The sequence below is a fragment of the Camellia sinensis genome, chromosome 8 (genome assembly GCF_055761805.1).
Source record: "Camellia sinensis isolate YWXY chromosome 8, ASM5576180v1, whole genome shotgun sequence".
Classification (NCBI taxonomy): Eukaryota; Viridiplantae; Streptophyta; class Magnoliopsida; order Ericales; family Theaceae; genus Camellia; species Camellia sinensis.
The window spans coordinates 7,111,178-7,135,613 of record NC_138968.1 but is presented as its reverse complement, the minus strand read 5'-3'; the positions used below and the strand labels follow the sequence as shown (position 1 = coordinate 7,135,613).

General features: G+C 34.9%; 2 protein-coding genes across 6 annotated transcripts; both read right to left on the bottom strand.

Annotated features, from left to right (window-relative positions):
* Positions 1–5,481: 5,481 nt before the first annotated feature.
* On the bottom strand, positions 5,482–19,176 carry LOC114284471 (ASI1-immunoprecipitated protein 2). Of its 5 annotated transcripts, none has more exons than XM_028227366.2 (11): positions 18,815–19,176; positions 15,386–15,463; positions 12,325–13,425; positions 11,662–11,747; positions 11,051–11,547; positions 10,256–10,765; positions 9,319–10,138; positions 8,920–9,150; positions 8,679–8,803; positions 7,517–7,914; positions 5,482–6,903 (listed from the first exon to the last, which is right to left on the bottom strand). In XM_028227366.2, exons 1-11 carry the CDS (start codon positions 18,893–18,895, stop codon positions 5,866–5,868), a joined length of 4,965 nt encoding a protein of 1,654 aa, XP_028083167.2. In that variant the 5' UTR covers positions 18,896–19,176; the 3' UTR covers positions 5,482–5,865. The 5 variants fall into 5 exon arrangements, with proteins under 5 accessions (XP_028083167.2, XP_028083169.2, XP_028083170.2 ...); XM_028227368.2 differs by having other exon boundaries at positions 15,386–15,453; XM_028227369.2 differs by having other exon boundaries at positions 12,325–13,393; positions 18,815–19,164.
* Positions 19,177–23,370: 4,194 nt separating this feature from the next.
* Positions 23,371–24,367, bottom strand: LOC145796800 (uncharacterized). Its single transcript, XM_082881965.1, has 2 exons — positions 24,187–24,367; positions 23,371–23,929 (listed from the first exon to the last, which is right to left on the bottom strand). Exons 1-2 carry the CDS (start codon positions 24,230–24,232, stop codon positions 23,511–23,513), a joined length of 465 nt encoding a protein of 154 aa, XP_082738091.1. The 5' UTR covers positions 24,233–24,367; the 3' UTR covers positions 23,371–23,510.
* Positions 24,368–24,436: the final 69 nt, after the last annotated feature.

Genomic DNA, 24,436 nt, shown 5'->3' with positions numbered 1-24,436 from the left:
GAGACAGACCGAGATAGACAGAGAAAGACCGACATCAACGGAGAATAGGCCGACATCGACAGAGAGAGGCCAAGATCGATAGCCAGAGACAAAAAAAAACCTTTGATTTAAGGCGGCGGTGGCCGTGGAAGTGGCGATATCAGACGGCAGTGAGCACCGGAGGCCACCGACGCTTGGGTGGTCAGCGGGGGTCACGAACCCTTTGATTTGTTCAATGGTTGTCCCAATTTGTTTATGCACACTTTGAAGTGTTACTCCTTTTGTGTTTATGAACACTTTGAAATGTTACTCCTTTTCTGGTTATGAACACTTTGAAATGTTAATCCTTTTGTGGTTATGAACACTTTGAAATGTTACTCCTTTGGTGAAATAATTTTTTTTATACAATTTATACTTTTTGTAGAAATTTACACCTTTTTTGAAAGCCCAACTTAAACTTTTTTCAAAAGTCACTTACATCTTTTGTGAAAAAAAAAATTCATCAAATTTATATCGTTTGCTAAAATTTACACCATTTCGTGAAAGTGCTTATATCTTTTCTAAAAAGTTACTCATTTTGTGAAACTATTTATCTCGTCAGATTTATACTTTTTTTGCGAACATACACCTTTTGTGAAAGACAAACTTAAGCCTTTTTCTGAAGTCAGTTATATCTTTTGTGAACAAAAAAATTCATCGAATTTACAGATTTTGCCTAAACTTACACTTTGTCGTGAAAAAACTTACACCGTTGCTGAAAAGTTATTCCTTTTGTGAAAGAATTTTTGTTATAAGATTTATACCTTTTTGAAACTTGCACCTTTTCTGAAAGCCCAACTTAAACATTTTTCTGAAGTCACTTATGTCTTTTGTGAAAAAAAGAATTGATGAAATTTACACATTTTGCCTCAACTTATAGCTTTTCGTGAAAAAACTTACACCGTTACTGAAAAGTTACTCATTTTGTTAAAGAATTTTTGGAATAAGATTTATACCTTTTATGAAACTTACACCTTTTCTGAAAGCCCAACTTAAACCTTTTTCTGAAGTCACTTACATCTTTTGTGAAAAAAAAAAGCATTCATATAATTTATATCTTTTGCTAAAATTTATAACTTTTCGTGAAAGGGCTTATATCTTTTCTGAAAAATTACTCATTTTGTGAAATAATTTTGAAATTATTGTAAGTTCAAAAGGCGTAAGTATTATGTGTAAGTTGTCAAAAAATTCAAAAGGCGTAAGTATTATGTGTAAGTTGTAAAAATTTTATGAAATAAAAATTTTCACATATGGTGTAACTTTCAGAAAAGTTATAACTTATTTTACAAAAGATGTTAGTATTATGTGTAAGTTGTCATTCACGTATGGTGTAACTTTCAGAAAAATATAATTTGTTTTACAAAAGATGTAAGTATTATGTGTAAGTGACAAAATTTTATGAAATAAAAATTTTCACACGTGGTGTAACTTTCAGAAAAAATGTATAACTTGTTTTACAAAAGATATCAGTATCATGTGTAAGTTGTCATTCGCCTATGGTGTAACTTCCAGAAAAGGTATAACTTATTTTACAAAAGATGTAAATTTTTTTACAACTTACACATAATACTTACGCCTTTTGAACTTACAATAATTTCAAAATCATTTCACAAAATGGGTAACTCTTCAGAAAAGACATAAGCACTTTCACAAAAAGGTGTAAATTTTAGCAAAAGATATAAATTTTACGAATTTTTTTTCCCACAAAAGATATAAGTTACTTCAGAAAAAGGTTTAAGTTTGGCTTTCAGAAAATGTGTAAGTTTCATAAAAGGTATAAATCTTATTACAAAAATTCTTTCACAAAAGGATAACTTTTCAGTAACGGTAACTTTTCACGAAAAACTGTAAGTTTAGGCAAAATGTGTAAATTTCATCAATTTTTTTTTCACAAAAGATACTTCTCACAGGAGGTTTAAGTATTTCAATGAAAAGGTGTAAATTTTAAAAAATAAATTATTTCACAAATGTTTAACATTCCACAAATAGTGTAAGTGTTTTCACGAGAGATGTAAGTAACTTCGCAAAACCTGTAAGTTTCTAAATCCAATCAAACTATATTTGTCTTCTTCGAATAATGGCAATGTAAGAGAGAATGGCGTTTCGGAGGGCTTGGTCTTTCTCTCAGTAGAAGTCCGTTTCAGAGAAGACGAGTTTGGGAGGGCTTGGAATAGCGACTCCAAGTCCAAATCCAACGAAGAATGTCAATGTAAAAGAGAACCGTTTTAAATATAGAGCAACGGACAGACAGAGAGAGATAGACTGAGATTAACAGACAGAGACCTAGATGGACAGTGATTGACAGAGACAGCCAGACCGAGATTGACAGAGAGGGACCGAATCGACAGAGACAGCCAGACCGAGATCGACAGAGAGGGACCGAATCAACAAAGACACCAGACCGAGATCGACAGAGAGGGACCGAATCGATAGAGATCGACAGAGAAGAGACCACATGGACACAGACAGACCAAAATCGTTGGAGACAGACTGAGAGAGACCGACATCGACGGCTGACATCGACAAAGAGAGATCAAGATCGATAGCCAGAGAGAAAAAAACCTTTGATTTGCGGCGGCGGCGGCCGTGGAAGTGGCCGTGGCCGTAGAGGCGGCGGTGGCCGTGGAGGTGGCGACGGCAGTAAGCACCGGAGGCCACCGACGCTCGGGTGGTCAGCGGGGGTCACGAACCCTTTGATTTGTTCAGTGGTTGTCCCAATTTGTTTATGAACACTTTGAAGTGTTACTCCTTTTGTGGTTATGAACACTTGGAAATGTTACTCCTTTTGTGAAATTACTTTTTTCATAAAATTTATACTTTTTATTTAAATTTACACCTTTTGTGAAAGCCAAACTTAAACATTTTTCTGAAGTCACTTATATATTTTGTGAAAAAAAAAAATTCATCAAATTTACACATTTTGCTAAAATTTACACCTTTTTGTGAAAACACTTACACCGTTGCGGCAAAGTTACTCCTTTTGTGAAAGAATTTTTATCATAAGATTTATATATTTTCTTGAAACTTACACTTTTTGTGAAAGCCAAACTTAAACAATTTTCTGAAGTCACTTATATATTTTGTGGAAAAAAAAATCATCAAATTTATACATTTCGCTAAAACTTACACCTTTTTGTGAAAACACTTATACCGCTGCGGTAAAGTTACTCATTTTGTGAAATAATTTTTGTCATAAGATTTATACCTTTTCTTGAAACATACACCTTTTGTGCAAGCCAAACTTAAACATTTTTCTCAAGTCACTTATATATTTTGTGAAAAAAAAAATTCATCAAATTTACACATTTTGCTAAAACTTACACATTTTCGTGAAAATGTTTACACCGTGCCGAAAAGTTACTCCTTTTGTGAAAGAATTTTTGTCATAAGATTTATACCTTTTTCTTGAAACATACACCTTTTGTGAAAGCCAAACTTAAACATTTTTCTCAAGTCACTTATATATTTTGTGGAAAAAAAAAATCATCAAATCTACACATTTTCTAAACTTACACCTTTTCGTGAAAATAATTACACCGTGGTAGAAAAGTTACTCATTTTGTGAAAGAATTTTTGTCATAAGATTTATACCTTTTGTTGAAACATAAACCTTTTGTGAAAGCCCAACTTAAACTTTTTTCTGAAGTCACTTATATCTTTTGCTAAAATTTATATGGTGTAACTTTCAGAAAAGGTATAACTTGTTTTACAAAAGATATAAGTATTATGTGTAAGTTATCATTCACATATGGTGTAACTTTCAGAAAAAATATAACTTGTTTTAAAAAAGATGTAAGTATTATGTGTAAGTTGTCATTCACTTATGGTGTAACTTTTAGAAAAGGTATAACTTGTTTTACAAAAGATATAAGTATTATGTGTAAGTTGCCATTCACATATGGTGTAACTTTCAGAAAAGGTATAATTTGTTTTAAAAAAGATGTAAGTATTATGTGTAAGTTGTCATTCATATATGGTGTAACTTTTAGAAAAATGTAACTTGTTTTACAAAAGCCATAAGTATTATGTGTAAGCTGTCAAAATTTTTTGAAATAAAATTTTTCACATATGGTGTAACTTTCAGAAAATGTATAACTTTTTTTACAAAAGATATAAGTGTTATGTGTAAGTTGTCATTCACATATGGTGTAACTTTCAGAAAAGGTATAACTTGTTTTACAAAAAATGTAAGTATTATGTGTAAGTTGTCAAAATTTTATGAAATAAAATGTTCCACATATGGTGTAACTTTGACAAAAGGTATAACTTGTTTTACAAAAGATGTAAGTATTATGTGTAAGTTGTCAAAAGTTAAGCCTTTAGTTAGCAATTTTACAAAAGTTGAAAGTTGTCAGAAAAGTGTAAGAACTTTCACAAAAAAGTGTAAGTTCTCACAAAAAGTGTAAGTTTTCACAAAAACAGTAAGTTTTCACAAACGGTGTAAATTTTCAAAAATCCCTTACGCCTTTTTCTGAAATTACTTAGGCCTTTTGTTAAAATTTACGCATTCTGTGAAAATTTACACATTTTGTGAAATTATTTACACATTTTCTGACAAAATTATGCTTTTAGTCGTATAATATATTATTTTATTCATTTACCTATTGGCAACCTGCTAAAGCAGGCCACCAATGTGTTAATTTTTAAATATTTAGGTATAACTCAATATCCAAAAAAGTATAAAAATAACATAGAAAAATATAAATACCTTACATACCATATGCAAGATACACTTAAAAAAAGTCCTCCTATTAAAAGTAAAATTACGAGCCTTAAAAAGTAAAACAACTTGTTAACCAAATTTTAGACTTGCTATGTTCTTTTCTTTTTTGATGCTCGTGTTGGTGCCTGACCCAAAGCAGATCCCACTAAAAAATGGCTTCACTACGATGATGCCCACTTCTTTAGCTGCTATTATATTATTATGCCCTATATATATCTATCCTATCTACATATATATATATATACTTCTATACTATTGTATGCAAAGACCTCAATTGGTGTCTTAAAATGTTTGCTTCTCCTTATACGAAGTTTCTCATTTCTCTATTAAAAAAAAACAAAAAACAAAAACAAAAACAAAAACAAAAGATTGAAAAGTAAAGGGAATTTGAAATAAGACCTTACATCGATTAACACACTCTTTACCACTTGAATAGTACACAAGGTGTAGTGAATTTTTTAATTATTTATTTAAATTACATACACATCGCGTTTGCTAACCACTAATTTATATATATATATATATAGCCAGGATAACACAGCCTCCTCACCGATAAAGGAAAAAGTCCTCCCCCCACCTTTTATAATTTGACAAAATGCAAATGCAAATGCAAAATGCAAATGCAATGCGGCTTGGCTTCCACAATGTCAAATTATAAAAGAGAAATCCCCTTTTATTATCCTACACATACTACTAGTCACCAAACGCTCCAAATGAAAAAGTAATAGTAAGAACAAAAATAAAAACATAAAAAAGATACTTTTTTTAAAAAAGGGAAGGTGAATGTGAAATCCTAATGACCACCACATTGGTCTGGAAATCCCTCATGGCATCTGCAATTGTTCCAGATTTTGATTCTCTTGTATATTATATATGTACAAACAGCTGTAACTACTACTATTATCACTACTAGTATGGAGCACAAAAACCAAAGGCAAGAAGATGATGAACAAAAGATGGAAAAATTACAAATCCTGTATGGCCTGGCCTCTATATAAACACATGGAGTCTTGGAATCTCTCCAACTAAAACCCATGGAAGATCATCATTACAACCACCCACAGCCATGGGAATCTCTCTATCATATACAGCGTTGGTAATGGCATCACAACCTTATTCATGTCTTACTTACTGTCTGGGAAGCTGTCAAAGAAGAGCAGAGAACTGTTGACGTATCGCCTATCAGGCAGCAGCTGCTGCTGCTGCTGCTCCACTTTCAACACAGGTTTTGCAGTTTGCTCATTATCTGGGAAGGGAAACGAAAGAGATAGTGATAGACAAGCAGAGACATCCTCCTCCTCCCCCTCCTCTTCCTTGGTTGCTGCATTCTCACAAGGCTGGTCCTGGCTAGCGTTCAGGTCCACTTTCCTCATTAAAAAAGGCAGGATCCCCGGTTTCGGCGGTTTCATTTCTGCACCTAAAGCAAGCTCGAGACTTGGAGTCACATCAGGAAGCCGAACATCATCTTCTGATGATAACACTTTCCAGGGGACCGAGTTTTCACCTGACCTCAAGTCTTTTACAGGAAGTTCATCTACAGGAAAGAAGTACCTTTCGGAAATTCCTTTGTTCTTAAGGATTTCTTTTTCATTGCAAGCTTTTTCACTTATCTCCTTCATTAAAGAACTGGTACCCATATCATATGTCCCAGACACAGAACTCCCTCTTGAAGGACTTGTATTCCTAGAACTATTAGGCACATCCAATAATCCAGATAAACCAGTTTTCTGTTTTTTACTTGCACGTTGTCCATCAAGCAACACATTATTTGCATCACTCCAAGACTTTTGACTGATGCCAGCAGAAGCTTGTGAGACCGTCCACGTAGGATCTTCATGCAGATGTTTCCCACAATTGAACTGCCGATTGTTGAGGCCCTTCATGGTTTGATCTCTCATCACCATGTCTCTCTCCAGTACAGCTTTTGTGTCCAAAGATCCCTCTTCTTCCTTCAAAGTACTCTCAAACATCACCTGATCTTCACTACTGTCCACTCTAGCTGCTATCTCAAAAGAACGAGTCGAAATCTGTTGTATGTCAAGGGGATTATCCGGATACATTGGCATCTTCTTGCTTTTCTTGGAATCACTTGTGTTTCTAGCAGTTTGAACAGATGGTTGAAGTTTTACATCCAGTTTGCATTCGGGGTCAACAATTGTTTCCTACAGGGAGAATATATGAACATTAAATATTATTTTTGAAAACCAGAAAATATAATGCCTCCCCATTCATTGAAATCATGATTGAAAAATAGTCAATATTTTAAGATTTAAATGCGACAAGAATGTCACCAAAATGGGAAAGGACTATAATTCAGACTTCTGCTAACACAAGAATATGTAACAACTTACCTACAAAAATAACATTGAGCCCATACTCAGTCTCACATGAAGTGTTAAAACTAAGACCCTAATAAACCAATGCATAATCATGCAAGACCGAGACCGCTCTACATGAATTTCTCAATTTGTTTCACATGCTTTACATGACTAAATTCAATTATTTCACATCAGCAAACTCAATATAAGCCCCGTCAAACATGGCTAGAACTCAACTCTATACTCAAATGTAATGCATTGTAAATAGCACAACAAAGAATATGGAGTAATTGAGAGGAAAAACCATAGGGCTGTTAAGTAGTCACAAACAAGTATGTCACACTGTACATTGTTCTAAAATGGAATCAAGCAATAGATAGTAGAAACATCCAGAGCGAGCAATAGAGAGAGGAAATGTTTGGTAATGACAAGCCATATGAGAGGAAAATTACATTACCAGTGGAGTACTAGTGCATCTTGTTTCTTGGAATAACAGTGAACTGGTTGTTTTTATCCTACAGTCTTGCCACCCCACATTTTCTTGAAGGCATTGACCCCTTGGATCAAGAGAAGATGCTTCAGTATCACAATTCCCATTTATTGTGTCAGAAGATAAACAGGGTGATTCCATCAAGGCAGGGCACTTAGATGATAGAGCCACATTGCAAGCTTTGGAAAACATAGGTAAATTCCCATCTATAGGCCCAAGTAAACCTGTGTTCTCAGGAGGAGACATGATGGCAGTGGGCATATCTCTGTGAATAAAATACTTCTTTGGAGAACCAGACACATTTTGCAAGTAATTTACTTTCTTTCCTCTGAACACACCCCAAAGGAAGAACAACATATTCCAACCTGTCAATGGTGGATAACAAAACTTAGAAAGTTCCAGAATTTTAAGTGAAATACCCCATATATCATCAAAATCGTACAGTTAAAAGCATGGCTTTAAAAGAAACATAGGGGCAAAGCCTTCCCATTTTTCCTTGGGGCAAGTTGCAACTGCAGAACAAGACGCACAAGTAAAATGATTTTTTGAAATTATTTCCATACATAAAATTCAGAAGCATAAGAAAGGCCAACAAATTTTCAAACAAGCCATCATGAAGAAAACTTTTCAATGAGTGTTTGTTTAGTCAACCTTCCAGTACCATTGTAAATATGACGGCAATTTTGCTGCCATCAGCTTTTAGTAACTTCGAAGCTACACAGTCACCAGAAAAGAAAACTCATAAATAAATAGAAGATTTCTAGTCATCAAGTATCTAACACACAGTAAGTAGTGGCTAAAATAAGATTACTGTCTTAGAAAGGACGTCGGAGCAAATGGATTCAGGTAGCTAGCCCCAGAGTGCTGAGGTATGGTTTTAGCAGTCCATTTCTTAGTTGTGTGTGCAAGGCACACCTAAAGAAATGGCAAGCCCTCAATGCATGAAGATGTTTCTTATTAGCTGTTGGCCTGTTACACTTTAAACTGCAATTCTTAAAAGAACAACCCTCACTGGTAGTCTTCCAGGAGACTCACCTTGACATGCCCTAGGAATGAGCCACTATGGCCTTAAATCCATTTCTAAAACATGTCTAAAGTTAGTGCATATATGAGAAGATTAATATCTTACGCTGGGATTTCTCAGGAAGATGGTTGGATGGGAATATCAAGAGTTCAACACCCTCAAAGTTTCCCTTAAGAGCAAGATCATTTTTCATCATTGTCTCCAGCAAACTCTTGTAGCTTTTCTCGTAGCTGTGCCACACAAGCAGCATAGAGAGATAGATTACAATAAATTAAAATAAAAAGGAGAAAAAAATACAAATTAGAGAGCACAATTTTAATTGACCAAAAGAGAGAACAAATGTTACCTCTCAAGATCCTTAGCAAAAAAATAGAGTGCGATGTTATCTTCTTTAACACCAGTCTCCTGAAACTGTACTGGCCACATACTAAAGCGAGGTACTTCATTCAAAAGAATTTTTGAAGGAAACTTGTTCAACACGTCAAATACTTTTGGTGATGCACAGGTTGATAAATGTGCTTGAATTCCATCATGTAACTCTGGCAGTTTCCCTCTTTTGTGGACCTCAAAACCCCCTCTGTGTACAAACAACATAAGCCCAAGAAAAGCCATTTTCAAGAAGCAGAATACTTTCACATACATGTCCAACGAAAAATAAATCCAAGGAAGAAAAGCAATGCTTTCAGTTTTTCAATTAAGAAAAGAAATCAAGTCAAAAAAACGAAGAAAAAAAAAGAGGAATTACTGCCAAATATATTCATGCTCTGGAACGGCTGACATCTTCAAAAGAACAGACACTGATGCCAAAGCATGACTAGGCAAGTCTCTTCTAAAAGGCTTTCCATTAGAAGGGACAACAGGACTAATGGCTCCAGTTTTCAAAATAGCAACTCCAGAAGGAAGAGCAGATAATTGATTCATGTTGTTCACAGTTGTCTGTCTACAAGAGTCGGCAGTAGAAATCCGCAGCACTGCTTGCCCATCATGTACCTCATTGGCAGAAAACATGTTACTTGTGTTAATTGAAGTTGAAAATTGACCTTGAGAACCTATTTGACAACCTAAGTTCGCGCTTGACATGGACAACCCATCAGATTGGTCAGGCATCTTATTCTTTCTATATATTCCAGGCTTTTTAAGCATAGCAGCCTCGATTGCAGCTTTCAATTTATTACCTTTATTCATCACCTCTCTTGAACTTGCAGCTGACGCATCAACAGCAAGTGACTGAGGACTGTCAACAGTGCAGAATTGGGCAGAATGCCCAATTTCTTTACATTTTTGACAGGGAACACTTTTTCCACCAGTTGTAATACTTGGCCTTGAGCGATTAACAGAACTCTCCCTAATTCTCTCGCCAAGATTTGTTGATTCCCGGGGCCGAGGTAATAGATCTGGAAGATCTTCGTTAACATTACAAGATGGTCTCTCTGCTGTAGAAGTACTTGATAAGGGATTATCCATAAGGCTGGTCTGGTTTGCCTTTTGTTCTGCAGAACTGCAAATCCCATTGATCAATGAAGCTTCAACTACACGGGGCAAGTGTGACTGCTGCTTAATTTCACCTGATCCAGATGGACAGCAGCAGAAACTTAACTATGCAAACAACATATAAGTTAAAAGAGCTCTAGAGACAAAAATATATAACAAGTGCAGTCCCACAAATATAGATAATATAATACCTAAAGAAACTGGCATTTCTGAACCTCTACGAGCTACATGACTGGTTGATTTTGATAACGTACTTAATTTACAGACAGATTGCACACCCTTCAGTTCACGGTTGTTGCTTAGCAAGCAACTTCCACCATAAGATGCTAGTTTTTGATCACCTTGCAACATAGAGACATTAGTGTTGCACATGGTTGAACTCACTAATGGGCGTTCTGATTTAAATGAATTCTTCCTTTCAAGTAAATTCCACTCTTTTGCTTGTTTTAATCCTTTTAGATCCTGGCCATGAGAAAATTTAGGGGATAACATCTTAACTTTTGATTCTGAAAGATTTAGACGGCCTGGGTTCACAGATTTAAACGACATTGATTTGCCTATCAATCTGACAGCACCTTCCTTCATATCAAGGGAAACAGGTTCTCTAGCTGATTTCTTCTTTTGAGAAAAAACTTCATCTACAAGTTCAACTTTTGGTTTTGCATTTGCAGAATGGAATGAATTAGACTTTAATAAAGAACCTGTAAAAGAAATATGGATTATTGCTTAAGAGAAAACCATCGATTGAGCTTAAAATAGATATCACAGTAAGCAACCTAAAGCATCCATCCAAGTATAGGAAAGGGCAACCTAGTGCACGAGGCTCCCGCTGAAACAAGGTCTAGGGAGAGCAAAATGTACACAGCCTTACCCCATTTCTAAATAGCCTATTTTAGTGACTCGAACCCATCGGGGACCCTATCCAAATATGGGGGGGGGGGGAAATAGTTAGTAAAAAAAAACTTTTAAGTTATGAAAAACATTACCTCGAGTTGTCTGCAGTCGCGGCCCAGTAGAAGAGAATGCAGCTTCAGAAGTATCCTTAATCGAGCAAGATCCAGAAGTTAAATGATGTGCTGGCTTCACTTTCCCCTTATTGAGGTTTCTGAATGATGAATCATGAGAAAGTGCTGCTACTCTGCTGGGACTGGATGTATTTGGTGATCCAACAGTTGGCTCAAGGGCCTGTTTTTTTGCTGCTGAAGCAACTTCAATGTCCTCTGCACATCTTTTACCAGAGGTTTTTGTACTCAGAATATCTTTATTCGTTTTATTGCCCTCAACATCTGAATCTTTTTTATCTGACTTCACACACAGATTGGTATCCAGGGCACTTGCTAGTCCAGAAGATTGATTTTTGTCATTCCCATCTACTGTAACAATTTTATCTTCCTTCAGGTTTTTGATTTCATCATCGAACTTGCATTCTTCACACATCCAATCACCTGCTGGAACTTTGTCCATCATTTCCTGCATGCAATAGCTGTGTGACAGCAATAAAAATGTTAAACTATCTAAAACACATAAATTTAAATTTAAATTTACATAAAATAGATAGCTTAAAAGACTGCCACAGAAAATATTAAAATAGACTTACGTGTGCTCTGCACCATCACTGCACCTACTACATATGGCAAGTAAATCCTCCCGACCTGCATCGCCACAAATATCGCAAACTTTTACCTGTTTCCATACAATAGCAAGAATTCAGCAAGCAATTATATCCTAAAATTGTAACTACAGAAACAAAACACTGATGTGGTGCCTGAAAAGTGCATGGAACATGAACCATTAGGAGATGGTCTTGGATTGTAAATAGCTAGTATGATTAGAGCAAAATAGATCAAAAAAATAATGACAAAGCCAGGTGGTCCCAAGTCATACAAGTTACCCGATTCTAGGAAACACAACATGCAATCTCTTGAATACCCAAATATACGCTTGCCATAGGAAGTTTTAAAAGGATAGGTCATCATCAACAACTAAAACGACTAAGCTTGAAATCCCAACTTGTAAAAGTGTAGTATACTTAATAGTTAATTGAAATGAAAATATTTTATTAATTGAAAATAAATGTAATCATGCCCAAATATAAAAAATGTTCCATCAAGAACAAAAACAGTATAAACTTGAGGAGATCCAGGTCTCAAAGGCAAAATAACTGAAAACAAAATAGAAAGTTAAAATTAAAGAAAACCAATTGCATAAAGAAAACATAAGACATTCAACCAAGAAAAACAACAAAAGAGTGAATACTTACATCATGCTCCAAAATATCAAAATCATCACTATCATCCACAGAATGGGATTGCAAGGAAGTTTCCTGCACATCAGGTAATCCACAAGGTTCCTTCACCTTCTCAATTTCTTCAATTTTCTCTGAAGAATTCACAGCTTCATTAGGCAGCTTACTGCTACCAGTGTATATGTCTCTTTCTGCTTCCAAGTTCAGACAAACTTTGTCTGAAGCCACAGAATTGCCTCCAATGAGACTACCATCATCTGTTCCTCCACATGTATATGAAGCAGATCTCTGCCCACAAAACATATCAGATGCTGTCTCTTTTGTCAATGATGAATCCAAATGTTCCTTTGAGCATTCAGGCAGTTCTACAGGAAGATGAGAACCTAAATCCTGTTCCAAGTCATTCACATTCAGTTTGCACGAAATAGATTTGCCACTGAAAGGATGGGAGCAAGTACTAAGTAGCTTCGGTGAGCTAGCACCATCCCTTCTGTCTTTTGAGGAAGGAATCTCTACAAAGTCTTTCTTGTGGGAAGATAACTCAATTGAAGCAAAACCATGTGTTCCATTATTGTATTTGGTCAATTTGTTTGTGTCACTACTTCCGCTAACACAAGAAATGCTATCTTCATGGCTTTCTAGACCTTTTCGATCCTCAAACTTGTTTTTGTGGGCTCTCTGATCAGAAATGCATTGTGGTTTTAAAGGGAGCTGATCATCTGCAACAGTTCCACCAGATGACAAATTTAGATGTGCCTCAACATCTTCAGATGCCCCAGATACATCACAAGTCCTCAAGCTAGCTTTACTTTCTGCATTTTCAGAGAAACAATCGTCACCAAGTACATTACTTGTTTCACTGGCAGTATGCTGCCCACCGTCGCACGCAGTATTCTTCACAGGTACAACATCATTAACAGAATACTGACTGCCAGCATTTCCTTGACAAGTTTCGTCAGAAAATTCATGAGCCTTCAATCCCATGAGAGCTCGGTTAATATGTAAACAAGATGAGCAAGGAGCAGAACACACGTTGCATGTCCCAGACTCTGCTCTCATGAGAACTTTCCTACTGTTGGAGTGCCTACCCAATTCATTTTCATCATGAGAAAATACCTAATAGCAACAGCAAATATACAGTAAAGACAAGAAACAATGAAAAGAACAAGGTGTTACACAATCACGAATTCTTCATACCAAAAGCACCAGCGAACCCTGATTTGTGACATTTTAATGACACAAAAGGAAAAACAATTATAAGAATTTAAAATACAAGAAAATAAGCAAGCTAAAAACAATAATTAATACAGTCACAGATGCTACTAAATGCATTCTTCAGATAAAGAAGTACATATACAGATTTCATTAAAGCTAAGGAAAACTGAATGTCACAGATTCAAATTACGGCATAATTTTTGCCTTCAGATGTTTTCCTCCTGTTCCTTAGATGTCAAGATACTTTTTGAATGGAAAATTTAATGGTTAACTTTGTAAAAATTCCAAAAGGATTCATTATTTCAGTTTGAAAGGTGTTTTAATCTAGTTATCTTGATTGAGTTTACAAACAATTTATTGTATTTTGAGCTGATGTGTAAATTGAGTGTTACATTTTATATTCTTTATCAGCCTAAAACAAACAGGGTCAAAATGTCCAAATATATAGCTATCTAAAGCTTGCTAGCTCAAATTCAAAATTATAACCAAATTCCAAATATTCAAATACACTTCATCCGATATGAGACCCAGTACTGCTTTAATTGCTTGGCAAAGAAACTTTGGGGGATGATCCTAGGTATATTTGGGTTTTTCAGAGGAGTGTGATGGGCCTATTTCTTTGTTGAAAGGAGGGAAGAGTGGGCAAGCAGAGGAAAAGGGCTTGGCTATTGGCACCTTGCTATGTTTGATGTGGCTTATGTGGGGTAAGTGTAATCGACAACCTTTGTTGGGGGGAACAACCTCTCTCTTCAATTAGAGAGTAAATTTTTGCCTCTTGTATAGCTGGTTTCGGGGAATTGTGGAGTCAATCAATTTATGAATTTTGCAGACACTTTGGAGGGAGGTGATATTAAATAGGAGATCTTTTTCTTGTTCTGCTCTATAGCGGTAAATGGGTAAACCTCCTTGGTGATTTGTAAAGAGACTTTACTTGTCCAAAAAAGAAAACAAAGAAAGACCCACTACTGCTGCTAAATAGAACTAAAATTTTAGTAATGATAAAAAATCATTGTTAAATTATTACTGGAGTTTATATTAAGAATCTAAAGAAAATTTTGTGTAATTAAAACTACAACCCATTGCGTTTGTTCAATATATCTTCACCTTGAAATTCAGAAATGGATTTTCCATTTTTAGTGTTAGCCAATTATCAATTTTCAACAGACTTGATAGAACATCAAGTACTATAGTCGAACAATCTTAACACTGTACAGATGGCTACAGTATAGAAAATTGATTCCTCACAATAGAGGTATTCGATGCTGATGCACAATTGGAACTATCTTTCTAATTAGAAAACAGGTGCAATCAACAGACTTGATAGAACATCAAGTACTATAGTCGAACAATCTTAACACTGTACAGATGGCTACAGTATAGAAAATTGATTCCTCACAATAGGGGTATTCGATGCTGATGCACAATTGGAACTATCTTTCTAATTGGAAAACAGGTGCAATCATTAAAAATGTCTAGTAGATTGTTACGCATCCCAATAACAAAAATACAATCAGTCCATGGGTTTTTACGTTCAGAAAAGGATAATCAAGATGAAACAATTTGGAACAAACTACCGAACACACAACTACACAGACACATTATTAGCACAAAACAAAACATGACAAGCTTAATTGGTGTAACACACCCATTGAATAACAATCCACCAGAATCAGCACCCTAAAGATTAGAGGAAGAGATCATAATCTACAAAGCTAGAAAATCTACCATAGAATTCATTGATACCATCCTAATACTGGCACATAATTTACAGCAAAGCAAGGTGCCCACAATGAACCTTTACATATACAACAAAGGAAAGGATAAGAAAAACTACACGTAATTAATTATCCTATTGGCTCACCGTATTCAACTGAATGTCACAATCTGTCTCATCTACTGGCCCTTGCATCTGACAGCTCCCTCTCAAGACTGGGGTGATCTAAAAAGCACATAGAAACAACATTAATTACCATGCCCAGAAAACATAAGCCGAAAGCTAACATCATCCACTTCAAAAAAATAATTTAAATCATGCAACGTAAAGCATCGGATCATCTAAAGCAATGCAAGCATCACCAAGTGCAACAGAACCCAAAAAGGGGAAATCCTATTTCTCTCTCTATCCATCTACTTTCTCCTATCCAATTACTTATTCAGATATCTTAAGAGAACAAAAAAGGAGATAAACTGAGGGAAACCAAAAGCCCTTAAAAGCCACTTTTTTTAATCAGAGAGAGAGGGGGGCGGGGTAGGTTAGCACATGTTTTCCCCTAATTTTCAAGACAAGTGGTTTCCATTTTACCCCTCTCAATCACATAACAAAACTTCTTTCCTTTTCTTCTTTTGTGTCCTCAATCTTTTGCAAACAAGAAGAAAGGACACCAACATCTTCCCTTCTTTTTCCTCCCTCCGTTAAACATAATTTTTGAGTGTCAATTTCTGCAGACAAAAAATGGTGATTTTTATGGATTATATTCTGAAGGGGGATACTATGGTATATGTATTATATTGACCATCAGGGTAGGTTAGTGTGTCAGATGTTGCGGTTTGAGGACACACAATTTGTGCAACTATTGCTCTGAAGTTATAACATGTAAATTGCATTGAGCATGTACATTGGTATTATGTGATTACATATTTTTAATGGAAAACAAATTGGGCCTGCATGACCTAGGACCTTATGGGAAGCTGATGGGCACTAAGATGGTGGAAGAGCACTAGAGGTGGAGAAAGAGAGAGATGAGGCATACTTAGGAGGGAGGGTGTGGCAATGGAGAGACCTTATGAACCAGTCAGAGCAGATGGCTGGGTGACAACTGATTCAACATTTGTGTGGGAACCTCCTAATATAGGAGGAACAACTCACCAACCCCATGGAAAACCTTGTGGGCCACATCATGGGACTATAGTGGGGTAGGAATGCATCTATTACAACACTGCAAAGTTAAATATGTTAAAGCCTTTGTCACAACCACAACAAAGAGGTATAATACGATCTTCAAGACATCATATCCTGGTCAGAACCACTCTTTGACTAAGATTGGCCAACGTGAAGCCAGTGGAGGAGAACGACCTTAACAATCCCCACTCTAGCCCCAAACCAAAAGTCCTCAAGTGATCCCAGAAAGAGCTCCAAACCTACAGTAACCTTGACTGAGCTTTGGGCAAAAGGCAATGCATGAACTTGCCTTGGTTAGAGTGGGTCGCCCTATAAGGGGAGCTTGTTATAATATGCTATTGGACCACATGTCACCTCATGAGACTAACACATGGCACCATAGTTCTAGGGAAGATGCCCACATAGTGGTGATGTGGCAAGCCCAATTATTGGATTTTGATGAACATACCTATAATTTACAAAGTGCTTATTAGAAGTTCAAAGAGCTAGGCTCAATTCCCACTCAAATAGCGCTCAAGAGGGGTCCTATAAATTTCCGTAGACTAGGAATCAAAAGGGAATAGCTTGAAAGTTGAAAGTCACCTTAATTTTATGTCACGCCTTTTCTATACGAAACCATAGTTGTCAAATCGGGATTCGAACTGTGAATCGAAATGGTCTCGTACCAAATCGTGAATCAAATCGAATTGTGAATCATAAAGATTTGGTCACTTTTTCTAATTACTTAGAAAATTATATTTACACACTTGAATGTTAAATATATCTTGTGAATATGAGATATTTAGATTTAAATCAATGAAAATATTATTTTGAATAATGATCATATAGTTTAATAACAAAGGTTTTTATATAAGATCGCTATCTTACCTTTTCTTTTTTTTTAGATATTTCTTATCAACCATTCTTAATAAAGACAATAAACAAAAACAATCTCTCAATTTCCAAAGTAACAATAATTTGACAATAATATTGATATTTGGACAACAAGCATAGATACTTTTTCAAGTAACAATAACCAACTAATAGGAAAGCATTATTTAGAATTTTTTATTTTAAAATCTAAAATATTTTAAAATGTATAACTCATCTCACTCATGTAATATTAAATTATATTTAATTTAATAAAATAGCAATTGATAATTCGTGGTGCAAGTTACTTTAATCTTAAACATATTTAGAAGATATATTATGATTTTTTTTTTAAAAAAAAAAATGAGAAGAAAGGTTAAAAACATGTTGGTTCTGACTAAATCTGATTGGATCCTATTAAAAACTCTACGATCACTAAAATAATAACAAATCATATATATATTGGTTATTTTGATATTAAACGCTATTAGAAGTTATATTATGTTATTTTCAATAAAAAGATAGAGAAAGAAATAGTCAAAAAAATATCAGACACGATAGTTTTAAGAATTGTATGAATTGTAAAAAGTGTGGCGAATCGTGAATTGATCATGAATCGTGTGATTCACTAGAAATTCATTTCTAAAATAGATTCACCCATAAATTTGTATTGATTTTATAAAAACTGTGAATTGAATCGTGAATGAAATCACGAATCGTAAGATTCTGATAACAGAGTACGAAATTATAGAAAGGCACTAGGTTAAGGCTAAAGTGGGTGGGTGAGCAGATGGACTAACACGTGGATAGGGAAGGTTGTGTCCCGCACTTGGTTTTGACTCTGAAGGAGAAAACCAACCATAGGTGTCCCGCACTTGAGTCCACCTGTTGATTTGAAGAACCCCAAGTTTGGAAGGATGGGCAACTCCTTAGAAACTATAAAAAGGCACAAGGTTTTTCCGTTTATTTTTACTGAAATCTGTGTGGGATGCCTTTGAGTTAATTGATAAATCTAGATTGCCATATTGAATTGAATTGGATCATCTATTTGCCAAATTTAAGTTTGAAATTGGATAGTGTATACCTATGGTTTGGCCTATTATTAAACCCCTCTAGGCAAACTAGTTTTCAACTTCAGTTGTCCAAGCAAGAAGGAAGGGTAGCAGACTGCTTTCTCGTCTTTTCTATTATTATTATTATTATTATTAGTATCCTCTCTTAATTCCCCAAATGGACTGACAGTGATTTATTCATGAACCAAAAACCCTAGCTTCCACAAAGCAATTAAACTATCAAGTTTGCCACAAGAATCAAACCAAGATTAAGAATTTTCCCACAGATTGATGTCAATCCAACAACAATTTCCAACAAAAAAAAAATAAAAAATGAATTTACAACTTGAAATCAGAAACACAATCAAAACCATTATAAAGAAAACACCAAACCAATTCCAAAAGGAACAAAGGAAAACATTTTTCTAAAAAAAAAAAAAAAATCATAACTTTTTTATAAATATGAATTAGGGTAACATAATTTACATGCCTCCGGTTGGGTGAGAGTCTGAGTCAGAGTGTATAGGTCCTGGAGGAGGAATCGTTCCTTGCGGTTGGGGGGCGATGTCATCGTAGTCGCCGATAGCAACAACAACACGATCGAGATTGAACCATCAACTTGTCGATGTCAATTGCGTTGTTGTGTTATAATAATAATAATAATAATAAAAAGAGATGAGAGCACCAAGTATGGTAAAGTCTGAAATGCAAAGAGAAAGAGGATCTGTAGTATAAAACTTATTAGAGAAGAGAGGGAGGGGCTCTTATTTTAGAATCTTATCTATCTAAGACTATGGTGGTGGTGGTGATTAGGGTAACCAGCCCCGGGAGGGAGGGAGGGGGCCAATTTCCCTCTTTGTGCCATTTTGAACATTTTAATCCCATTTTAGGGTGTACTTTTATCTTTATTCCCAAAGTAGGGTAAAACGGTTTTTGTAATGCCGTTTTTTAGAAAACGGTTTTCGCAAAACCGTATTCATCGATTAAAATAATAATAAAATTTGAAAATGAAAACCGGCTTTTCTAAAGCCGTTTTTGATTAAGATTTTAATTATTCTGAATTAATTAAAAACGGTTTTCGTAAAACCGTTTTCCTATTAATTTTTTTTTATTTATATTTTCAACATAAATACTTTTTGTTCAAAATTTTTTTTTTCATGAAAACCGGTTTTAGAAAAGCCGTTTTTTAAAATTAATTTTTTTTTAAAACCGGTTTTAGAAAAGCCGTTTTTTAAAATTATTTTTTTTTTAAACCGGTTTTAGAAAAGCCGTTTTTTAAAATTAATTTTTTTTTAAAACCGGTTTTAGAAAAGCCGTTTTTTTAAATTAATTTTTTTTTTATTTTCAACATAAATATTTTTTGTTCAAAATTTTTTTTTTATGAAAACCGGTTTTAGAAAAGCCGTTTTTTAAAATTAATTTTTTTTTTATTTATATTTTCAACATAAATATTTTTTGTTCAAAATTTTTTTTTAATAAAAACCAGTTTTAGAAAAGCCGTTTTTACATTAATTTTTTTTAAATAAATATGTTATGACCAAAAATATTTTTTAATAAAAAACGTTTTTAGAAAAATCGTTTTTCACATTAATTTTTAATTTTTTAAAATTTATATTTTCAACTTAAAAGTGGTTTTAAAATATAAAGTTTTTACATTAATTTTTTTAAATTTAAATTTTCAACATAAATATTTTTTGACGACAAATATTTTTAATAAAAAATGGTTTTAGAATTTTTTTTTTTTTAATTATGTTTTCTCATGTGGGAAGGTTGGACTTGGGCATGAAAAGATGAGTAAGAGAGCAGCAATTTCAATGCATTCAAAGATGGGTTTCTTTAGAAAATTACAGCACAAATAAAAATAAAAATTAAAACGTAATGCTTGCTTTGAGTTTTCTAAAACATTTTTTAGAAAATTCTATTTTCTTATTTTTCAAATTTTTTTGTTTTTGTTGAATTTTTTAATATTTTAAGTTTTTAAACATACCTAGCATAAATACACTAAATGCCAAAAATACAAACAAACAGAAAAAACGAATTTTTGTAGTTCAAATTTTTTGAAAAAAAAATTCCAAAATCACTTTTAAAAAATTTTCAAAATTTCAAAGTGTTTACAAAACCCACCCTAGAGTGGGAATAAATATTTTATGTTTTAAATATTTATTTATTTTTTTAATGTGCACTATATTTGGGGGCTTTTCCCATATTAAGCCAAATTATTATCTTAATTCCCAAACTAGGCCTAGTTTGGACGGAATTTCCAAATTAGGCTAAAGCGCTATTACAAAACACGCTTTCACTATTTGGGGCTGAAAATTTGATGAACATTGAAAGCTTAATACAAATAAAAGTGTATTTCTCCACAAATAAATTTTGTCAACATTTTTGTAATAAAACTTAATACATAATATAAGAAGTCACTAATTTACTAAATACTCATACATGCGTGAAAACAACATAACTGAAGTTGCAAATCTAACAGTTTTCAGTTACATAGGTAGTACAGACATAAGTCTCCCACAAAAATACATTCTGGACACCATGAACTGAACACACAATACATACATCCTAGACACGATGAACTGAACACACAATACATAAACATAATAGTTAGACAGACAAATATTACGTAGACAATCTCACAAACTCATTAGGGAAACACTTAGTCTAACACAGACATTACATATTAATGCAAGTTGTTATATTGCCGAAGTGTAGACATTAACACCTAATTCGCGCTTAAATCGACAGGTGGCTCAGAGTCTGAACAATCCGAAAGCTCAGCGTCAGAGACAAGTTCAGGATCCTCCATGATACCCTTGATAGCCGCAGCATTTGGTTCTGTTCTGTTCTTCTGGGCATCCTTCTTAAGTATGAGTAGCTGCATATCGCGGGCCAATCTACGACCCATTTGAGAAATCTCACGTTGTAGTGTTTGACATAGTCGATCAACATTATCAGGATCTTCCTTTTGGATCTCAACAGAACGTGCTTTTGGCACCTTCAGTCGTCTTTCCCGACATAATCTTTCGTTTTGCACTCGCTCTATAAATAGTGCGGGCCACTTAAGAAGTCTAGCCTTTGCATAACCATATCCTGTTTGATTTTCTGATGGATCCTCCACCAAACCACATGGATCTCGATAGTACTTGGGCATGACAAAATGTCGCTTCCCAAACCTATCATGATAAGCACAAGAGGCATCCAACAAAGGAAATGGTGGTTCATCTTCAGCATCGCCATTTCCCCTTCCCCCTCCTCTGCGTGAACTTTCACCCCTTTGCAAGTTCCTACCACCTCTGCGACTCCCACTCCCTCCCATGAACCATGTAGCCATGCTAATTTTTTAAAACAAATGAATGATAATTTCGTAGGGCGAAATAAGTTGTAAGGTTGTGTCTTCACCTTTAGTTGTTTATATAGTTGGTTATGAACAGCTTTAGCAAGATGCCTCTGCATGGCAGTCCCACATATACGAACAAGGTATGAGTTGTCACTAGAATGGAAAACCAGACTAAATCAAATATTGTGTGCCAAGTCATGTGACTTGACAATGCATCTGCATATACTGACAAAGTAAGGGTATGCTCACTGTAAGGTAAATCGGTGAATTCACTGTTGCCATGTGACTTTCTGAATTCAGAATCTCACATATATCAATAAAAGATGAGTTGCCACTGTAATAAAAAAAAATCGAGGCAAAAATCGAGAAAACCAAAGCCTGTGCACCAAGTCACATGACTTGACAATCCATCTGCATATACGGACAAAATAAGGGCATGCTCACTGTAAGGTAAATCAGTGAATTCACTGTTGCCATGTGACTTTCTGAATTGAGAATCTCACATATATTAATAAAAGATGAGTTGCCACTGTAATAAAATAAAATCGAGGAAAAAATCGAGAAAACCCAATCCTATGCACCAAGTCACATGACTTGACAATCCATCTGCATATACGGACAAAATAAGGGCATGCTCACTGTAAGGTAAATCAGTGAATTCACTGTTGCCATGTGACTTTCTGAATTGAGAATCCCACATATATCAATAAAATATGAGTTGCCATTGTAATAAAAAAAATAGAGGCAAAAATCGAGAAAACCAAAGCCTGTGCACCAAGTCACATGACTTGACAATCCATCTGCATATACGGACAAAATAAGGGCATGCTCACTGTAAGGTAAATCAGTGAATTCACTGTTGCCATGTGACTTTCTGAATTGAGAATCCCATATATATCAATAAAAGATGAGTTGCCACTGTAATAAAAAAAAATCGAGGCAAAAATCAAGAAAACCAAAGCCTGTGCACCAAGTCACATGACTTGACAATCCATCTCCATATACGGACAACATAAGGGCATGCTCACTGTAAGGTAAATCAGTGAATTCACTGTTGCCATGTGACTTTCTGAATTGAGAATCCCATATATATCAATAAAAGATGAGTTGCCACTGTAATAAAAAAAAATCGAGGCAAAAATCGAGAAAACCCAATCTTGTGCACCAAGTCACATGACTTGACAATCCATCTGCATATACGGACAAAATAAATGCATGGTCACTGTAACGTAAATCAGTGAATTCACTGTTGCCATGTGACTTTCTGAATTGAGAATCCCACATATATCAATAAAAGATGAGTTGCCATTGTAATAAAAATAAATCGAGGAAAAAATAGAGAAGACCAAAGCCTGTGCACCAAGTCACATGACTTGACAATCCATCTGCATATATGGACAAAATAAGGGCATGTTCACTGGAAGGTAAATCAATGAATTCACTGTTTCCATGTGACTTTCTGAATTGAGAATCCCACATATATCAATAAAAGATGAGTTGCCATTGTAATAAAAATAAATCGAGGAAAAAATAGAGAAGACCAAAGCCTGTGCACCAAGTCACATGACTTGACAATCCATCTGCATATATGGACAAAATTCAACATACATTAATCCATTCATTAATTCAGAACATTCATTAACTTATTGCAATTTATTAAAGAAAGTCATGAACTAATAAATGTGCAGTTATAAATGTAGTTATTTCATAAACTTTAGGTTCATAAAACAAATACTTGAAATACATCCGTACGTTAGATGAACAACAACATTGTCTTACACTCCAGTAACGAAGATACGAGAGAACATACAAACATGTATGAAAGATAAAGGTGTTTGATTTCTCATTCCTCATCTGACATGTAGTAGTCAGAGAGATATTTTTCATTGTTTAAGACATTATTTCGCTCAATCACTGTCAAATCTCTGTTGCTTGCTTCTGCCATTTCGGTGGCTAGCTGAAGCATGAAATGTCGACATCTCCGCATCAACATTCTGTTGTTCTCCTTCTTAATTCTGCTAACTGCTTTTTCATAGTCACTCACATTTCGTCTAGCCATGGTTAATGAACGACGATGAGGTACCGGTGCCCCAAAGTTACGTAGATCATTAAACAATCCTTCTTGCTCTGTTACCCTAAACGCCCATTCTGCTCGGATACCAGCATAATAATCCTTCGGACTCGAGTACTTTTCGCTCTTGTAGTCATAAGTAAATGGAGGTAGCAGCCACACTTTCTGATTTCTTTGTTGGCGTGAACTTCCTGCACCTCTTGAAGACATTGTTCATAAAATGAACAAACAAATAATAATAGTAATTGTAGATATATATTACTATTGTTATGACTTGAACAAACACCATACTAGGGGTATCGGTATTTATAGACATCATAGTGGGGGTTAACTAGAGATGATCTAGTGACGATAATGCATGTTGGGGCACTATAGAAGAAGTGATACCCGTGATATTATGACATGTTATGCATTTCATGCAATCCTGAGTACTCGTGACGAAGTGTACCTGTGATGTAGTCACGGACGTGGTTGTCAGATAAAATCATATGCATCAAGTGGCATGCATCTATGCATCACTGCACAAAGTCACATGCATCACTGCACAAAGTCACATGCATCACTGTATCACTGCACAAAGTCAGATGCATCACTGCATCGCTGCACAAAGTCACATAGCATCTGAGAAAAAAATAAAGCATCCAAATTATTACGCCTGTTCAAGCCACTGTCGAGCATCACTAAGAAATGTTGGACGT

Coding starts and splice junctions, on each gene's coding strand:
- LOC145796800 (XM_082881965.1), bottom strand. CDS start 24,232: ATGCATATGATTTTATCTGACAACCACGTCCGTGACTACATCACAG. Junction 23,930..24,186: donor CGTCCGTGACTACATCACAG/GTACACTTCGTC, acceptor CAAGAGGTGCAG/GAAGTTCACGCCAACAAAGA.
- LOC114284471 (XM_028227366.2), bottom strand. CDS start 18,895: ATGACATCGCCCCCCAACCGCAAGGAACGATTCCTCCTCCAGGACCTA. Junction 10,139..10,255: donor AGAAATGCCAGTTTCTTTAG/GTATTATATTAT, acceptor CATCTGGATCAG/GTGAAATTAAGCAGCAGTCA. Junction 9,151..9,318: donor GAGCATGAATATATTTGGCA/GTAATTCCTCTT, acceptor GTTTGTACACAG/AGGGGGTTTTGAGGTCCACA.